We start from the raw sequence: 7160 nt of genomic DNA on the forward strand, positions 1-7160 counted from the left end.
TTTTTCTCTTTCCTCTCCCCCTTTCTTTCTCTTTCCTCTCTTTCTCTTTCCTCTCCCTTTCTCTCCCTCTTTCCTTTTTCTTTCCTCTCCCCCCTTTCCTCTCCCTTTCTCTCTTTTTCTTTCCTCTTTCTCTCTTTCCTCTCTCTTCTCTTTCCTCTTTTTCTCTTTCTCTTTCCTCTTTTTCTCTCTTTCTTTCCTCTCCTTTTTCTCTTTCCTTTCTCTCTTTCCTCTAACTTTCTTTCTGTTTCTTTCCTCTTTCTTCCTCTTTCCTTTAACTTTCTCTCTCTCTTTCCTCTCTCTTTCTTTCTGTCTCTGTCTGTCCCTGTCTCTCTTTCCTCTTTCTTTCTCTCTTTCTCTTTCCTCTAACTTTCTCTCTCTCTTTCCTCTCTTTCTCTGTCTCTTTCTCTTTCCTCTTTCTCTCTTTCCTCTTTCTCTTTCCTCTCTTTCCTCTTTCTCTGTTTCTCTCTTTCTCTTTCCTCTTCTCTTTCTTTCCATTCTTTCCTCTCTTTCTCTCTCTTTCCTCTTTCTCTTTCCTCTTTCTCCTCTCTCTTTCTCTTTCCTCTTTCCACTTTCTCTTTCCCTCTCTCTTTCTCTTCTCTTTCTCTTTCCTTTTCTCTTTCCTCTTTTTCTCTCTTTCCTCTCCCCTTTCTTTCTTTCTTTCCTCTCTCCCTCTTTCCTCTCTTTTTTTCTCTTTCTCTGTCTCTTTCTCTTTCCTCTCTTTCTCTTTCCTCTCTCTCTTCTCTTTCCTCTCTCTCTTTTCTCAATCTTTTTTCTCTTTCCTCTCCCCCTCTTTCTTCCTCTCTTTCCTCTCCCCCCCTTTCCTCTCCCTTTCTCTCTTTCTCTTTCCTCTCTCTTTTTTCCTCTTTTTCTCTCTTTCCTCTCCACTTTCTTTCTCTTTCTTTCTTTCCTCTCTCTTTCCCTCTTTCCTCTCTTTTTCTCTCTTTCCTCTCTTTCTCTTCCTTTCCTCTTTCTTTCTTTCTCTCCCTCCCTCTCCCTCCAGGTTAGAAGGGAGAGCAGGACGGGAGGCAGCGCCTCCCGGCCGCCGTCCCCATTGCCTCCTCGGCCGAACGAGCGGGCATGGGGAGCAGGACAGGAGGCAGCGCCACCTGGCCGCCGTCCCCATCGCCTCCTCAGCCGAATGGGTGGGGAGGGGGAGCAGGACAGGAGGCAGCCGAAGAAGCAAGCGGCTGGGAGGCCGCCGCGGCGCCTACCTCCTGCGCCTGTCAGCTGGCGAGCCTCAGACCTGCGCCCGTCAGCTGGGAGGTCTGGAGACGGAGACGGCTGGCGTGCAGGGCAATGGGGAAGCGGTGGCTCGGCAGGCGCAAGAGGTAGGCGCGCGCGAATCCTGCGCGCGAATGTCAGGCCCACCCGACCATGGCTTGCATGGTCGCCGGCGGCGGGGAGCACGTCAGCGGCCCTTGGGGACCATGCAAGCCCTTGCAGTTGCTCCAGCCGAAGAAGCAAGCGGCTGGGAGGCTGCGGTGGCGCGGTTGGGAGGCCGCGGCGGCGCCTACCTCCTGCACCCGTCAGCTGGCGAGCCCCGGACCTGCGCCCGTAAGCTGGGAGGTCTGGAGACGGAGCCGGCTGGCGTGGAGGGCGATGGGGAAGCGGTGGCTCAGCAGGCGGGGTACTGCCTGCACGCGAATGTCAGGCCCACCCGCCCCATCTGTAAAAGAAAACGTCTTCCGCCCAAGCATATTGCCAGCAGTTCTGTGCCACAGAGGCTTGAAACACGGAGGCGCGGGACGCGGAGCGGCGCGGTGGGAGGCGGCATTCGCTCCATAAGACGCACAGACATTTTCCCCCATCTTTTGGGGGGGGAAAGTGCGTCTTATAGAGCGAAAAATGTGGTATATATAATTTTGGAATATTTATCATTATTATTTATCCTCATATGTCAGTTGGAGGGAAGAGTTTCCTTAAACAACTGTTATCCTATTTCCTATTACAGCAAATGACTCTGAAAAACCTCTGTAGTCATTCCTGAATACTGCCTATCCAGACCTCAAGCCTTTCCTCTGAGATTTGCTGTTTGAGTGGCTGAAAATGACTTGACAGCATATCAGTGGCCAAGGATAATTTAACAAAAAAAAAATGCAGAAGCCTGAAATGTTATGAAGGAATAAAATTTAGATTATAAATTATAGTATGATGCTAATACTTGAACTTATTCTGGGTTGTGTTTTGTTTGTTTCTTTGCAGCCTATCCAGCATAACACCGTCCACATGGGTGCTTTTCAAGCTCAGGAAAAGGAATTGGTGTTTGATATAGACCTGACAGATTATGATGATGTTAGGGAATGCTGCAGGTACCCTTATCTTTCTGTGATCATTATTTGATGTTCATTAGCCAATTTGTAGCAGGCAAAGTATTATGCACAAAGGAACATGATGTACTGTACTTGGATCTACAGAGCTTTCAGATGGCCCTTCCTAGCAAAGTCTCTATTCCTCTGAGCTACAAAAAGGATGGTTTTCTGAATAGTAGAATCCCTTGGGCCACAGTGTTATAAATACTTCTCAAAAGTAAACCCCACTGCACACAATGGACTTTATTTTCAAGCAAACATACAAGGGCTTGTTGTATCTGATTCCAAACTTTATGATTTATTATAATTTTATGTCAACAGGCAGGGAAGATTGCCAGGGGACAAGATAATAAAATCAACTGCCTGTATTGCCAGTTGCCTTTGAGAATCTAGATCTTCCCGTTCTGAACAAAGAGTTCTCATTCCCAGCTACGTTTAGCTGTGTTTATTTTTAAAATCTCAAGGCAACAATTCTACCACACACTGTCCAAGACATTGGTGGGAAGACATTCTGCTTTTCTGTCTTCTTTTCTAAGCAACATGATTTAGTCAACATATGCAACTCAAACCAGTGCTTGGAATTCTCGTTCTATAAGTGCCTTATTGGCAAGTGTACCTAACAGTGTAGCACTGTAGCACTAAATTACAGTGTGGCATTACAAATCCCATCCTTACCACTAGCCATATTGGCAAGCTGGAAGAGAATTCAAGACTGTACAGGTCAACTTACAACCACAATTGAGCCGAAAATTTCCGTTGCTAAACGAGACAGTTGAGTGAGTTTTATGACTTTTGCCACAGCTGTTAAGTGAATCCTTACAGTTATTAAATTAGTAATATGGTTGTTAAATGAATCTGGCTTCCCTATTGACTTTGCTTATCAGAAGGTGACAAAAGGTGATCACATGATTCCAGAACATTGCATCCGTCATAAATATGAACCACTTGCCAAGCATCTGAATTTTAACCAGTGATCATGAGGATGCTGCAACGGTTGCAAGTGTGAAAAACAGTCATAAGTCACTTTTTTCAGTGCCATTGTAACTTTGAATGGTCACTAAATGAATGGTTGTAAGTCAAGGGTTACCTGTATTGGCTATGATCATGTAAGTTCCTTTTATGATACAAGTAGGAATCATTTTGTCTTCTTCAGCTCTGCAGACATCTGCTCCAAATGCTGGACCCTCATGACAATTGCCATCCACGTTATAGACCGAGCCCTTGTGGGTAAGTGGCTGAAACCTATCTAATCCCTATGGCCAAGCTGTCCAGTCTAGCCCTTCTTCCTCTACCAAAGCTAGAACATGCCTGCCTTCGAGCAGCCTAGATGTATTTCAGAATTATGTGATTTCTTCAACCTCTTGATTGCACAAAGTGCCTAGCCTGAGAAAAAGAGAAAACATGTCTTTGTTTTAAGAAGTTCCCATCTTTAAGCAATAGGGCGGGCAAAATTATATCTAATTGGTAACAATTTTAAAACGTGTTCCATGTTGCAAGTTGACATGAATGTTGAGTCATAGAAAGGTAAAAGGAAAAGGATATGTACACATGTTACGTTCTATAGTTCCCTTACGTGTTACAGCAATGAATAACCTGGGTTGCTCCCAGGCATCCCTCCAAGGCATGTTACTGTCCAAATGCAATTTTGAATATGGTGGGAAAATTATTGACTCTACAGGGATAGTCATGTGAATTATATTTCTTTGATGTATTATAAAATTATATCAGGGTTAATTTATTCCTAGCCTCCCACTCCTTAATCTTGGTCCTACACAGTTGGAGGAGAAACCTGAGAAAGGAGAACACGTGAGAAAGGAAGAACAGATTTTGGCTCAAGGCTGTCAGAGTCATGAATTGGCATGGTATTCTTGGACAGTGGCTAATCTGGGTTTCCCTCATTTGGCACTTTGGGGAACTATAGTCATGCTGGCTGGAGATTATTGGAGCAGCAGTTCTAAGACATCTGGAGTGCACTAGGTTGAGAAGAATTGACCTCATCTGTTGTTTGATAATAGGAAAGATAGCTCAGCCCATTTCTAGTTTTAGTAGATATGTGCTAAGTAGTCTTTGGTTTGACACATTCCCTGAGTTTTCTTTGCAATGCTCAGCTCTTCTGTGCCTCAGTTCATGGATTTCTTAGCTCCCATCTGAAGCTTCTGCCTATTCTTGAGTAGAGCACCACACTTGGTGACTATGTGAACATGTCAGGATACATATTTTGCTTGGCAACCGTATTTCATTGCCATCTTCTAGGACTACTTTGTCTTCCCGAACTAGTCCCAGGATTTCCTGGTGGTCTCCCATCTAAGGATGATTGAAGACCAGCCCTGCTTAGGTTTTCAAGACCAGCCAGAATCAGTCGGGCTGCTGTCTTTTAGATTTATAAAGAGCTGTGTGGTCTACTCTCATTGATTCTCTTCACATGTTTTACAGCAGAGAACAATACATATACTCTTTTAAATAGTCATATTTAGTGGTCTATCAGTCATCTTTTTACTGCTTCAACATTAAAAAGAATCTTGAAGCACTTTATAATAAAACTAAAAAAAAATTGAAACAGAAGATTAAAATATAGAGTAAAACACAGAAATGTACAGAATCAAATAAACTATAAATAAATAGTAAACCGGCTACCACCACTTCTGTTTGTTTTTCTTATTTGCATTGTTTTGAGTCAGAAATGCAGCCTTTTTGCTGTAGCTGTAAACAAGCTGGTATTTTCTTTGATCTGCTATCTGAAGCCATGGATTTAACTATAAGTAAGCCATAATGGAGTTCATGCAACACATTCTATAATAAGTCATTGTTTACAAATTGCCATAGTTTGAGCCACAGATTGTACTGAACAAAATACCGGTAAATGTAAAATTTTATAGCTTTAAGTTTTGTTTGTTTGTTTGTTTGTTTCCTTGGTAATCTAAACAGCGTATTTTTTTGCTTTTCTTCTGCCCTTGCAGAGGACTTTGGCATTCAGCACAGACTGTGGGTGTATTCAGGACGCAGAGGGGTCCATTGCTGGGTGTGTGATGCTGCTGTCAGGAAGTGGTCTTCAACTCTCCGCTCTGCTGCAGTGGAATATCTCTCCCTAGTCAAGGTGTGTTCCTATAGCCAGGGGAATGGCCTCTTGGAACAGAGCATGGCTGCATTTTGCAATGAGGTCTGCAGTTGGGCAGGGCCAGGGGAGAATTCTCCAAAATAATCACATGGCTGTTGAAACTCAAATCAGTTTCCTAGGTCTGATGTGGCAAACTTTAATAGCTGCACTGTTGATTTCCAACTGGCATCAATTTTTGTCAGGGCAAGTAGAGTGGATGCTAGAAGTTACAGAACAGCAGAGCTATCCCTTGTGCTCAGATTACCTATCTGTCATTTACACAGGGAAATAAGTAAACCTTCACATCAAAAGAGTAAGGGAATTAATCACCCATGAATACGGTCTTGGCAATAGGCTGTTATATCAGAGCCTGCATCTGGAAAGAGAAAAGACAGTAAATGGACGTGCTATTGATTTACTCACATTATATTTAATTCATTCTTCAACCATCAAGATTCCTAGAATGGTTTATGGATCCATAAAATCTATGCACTTCCCATCCTCTTTCAAATTGAGAAAATAGGAGAGCAAAAAAAACAAGAAAACAAGAGAAGTAAATTCTTAACATAATAAAATTCACAATATTCACAATCTGCTGTAATACAAGTATGCATTGTTGGTATTTTTACCACAGCTAGTCGGAATGGAAATCATTCAAGGAAAGGTTTTCTCTTTAATTGTTTAATGGGAGAAGCAGAGAATCAATAAAGAGGGACTTCTGTGTTCTTTGGAAATCCTGGGCAAAAAATAAATAAAAAGTCAATAGAGAATGTGAGAACCTGAAGGAGGAGCAGCAAGATTATGAAATAGCTGCCCACGGGAGCGCAGTTCCACAGGTCAGATGCTTGCCTTCACAACTATCACGTGAGCCTGTCATTTTGTCCTTTGTGTGAGACATAGAGAAACAGTACATAATAAGCTAGGGCAGTGTGGCTTAGTTAGTTTTGTCCTAGCACAACATGAATGTACCCACTCTAGTTTGAAAAGCACTGGTATAGTTTTATACAGGGCAATGTGTGACACACACATGCAGTTTATTCAACAAATCAAGGCTTAGCACAATGTATGAATAAGTTCAGTGTGTTCTCCATGTTCAGAAACCAATGAGGTTCTCTTCTGTTCTCTCCCACTCCCTGCATATGTTGTTTAGATTTCTCAGCACGGAACGCTGTTTGCTTAGCTCTTAGTGATAACCCTTTAAATCACAGGCCCCCAACCTTTTGGGCACCAAATCTTTCTCTGTGGAGAAAGATTTTTCCGCAGACCAGAGGGGGCGCGGTTTCGTGTACTGCCTGCATCCAGCGGATGGGGCTTCACTTGTTTGCGTGGCCCGGTTGCTGGTATGCTGCGGCCTGGTGCCAGTCCACAGACTGGGGATTGGGGACCCCTGCTTTAAATTAAAGCCAACTGTATGCCTTATCAGGTTGCCTAGATGCCCAGGAAGATGAGGTTCCAGTATTTTTAATAATAGGGTGAAAGAGGCATTTTCTGCACTTGCACAAATCAGAAAAGATACACTTTTAAATATTCTATCATCCCTGTTAAAGGCACAGGACTCCAGCAGATGCTTCCGGTACTATTCTTTCCCCCATTGCTCATTGTTAATGTAGCGCCTTGGGCTGCCGTTTCTTGATTTTCTTAGGGAAAAACAATGTGAATTAGTTCTGTATGTTCTCTTTGTTCAGGAATCAATTTCCAATCTAAGGAAATGCTTACTTGCTAGCTGAAGTTTACCCTTAGCTTTTCCTTCAGGATAG

The 7160-nt window shown here is 43.1% G+C and overlaps 1 protein-coding gene across 1 annotated transcript in view; it reads left to right on the forward strand.

Annotated features, from left to right (window-relative positions):
* The window catches only part of PRIM1 (DNA primase subunit 1), a gene marked incomplete at its 5' end in the record, with an annotated part of 20012 nt that overhangs the window by 2453 nt on the left and 10399 nt on the right, over positions 1 to 7160 (forward strand). Inside the window, 3 exon segments of the mRNA XM_015822899.1 lie at positions 2203 to 2309; positions 3463 to 3536; positions 5267 to 5403. Of these exon segments, the coding sequence (XP_015678385.1) occupies positions 2203 to 2309; positions 3463 to 3536; positions 5267 to 5403 (318 nt within the window).

This window comes from Protobothrops mucrosquamatus, unplaced genomic scaffold, assembly GCF_001527695.2.
Source record: "Protobothrops mucrosquamatus isolate PMUCROS unplaced genomic scaffold, P.Mucros_1.0 scaffold1725, whole genome shotgun sequence".
Taxonomy (NCBI): domain Eukaryota; kingdom Metazoa; phylum Chordata; class Lepidosauria; order Squamata; family Viperidae; genus Protobothrops; species Protobothrops mucrosquamatus.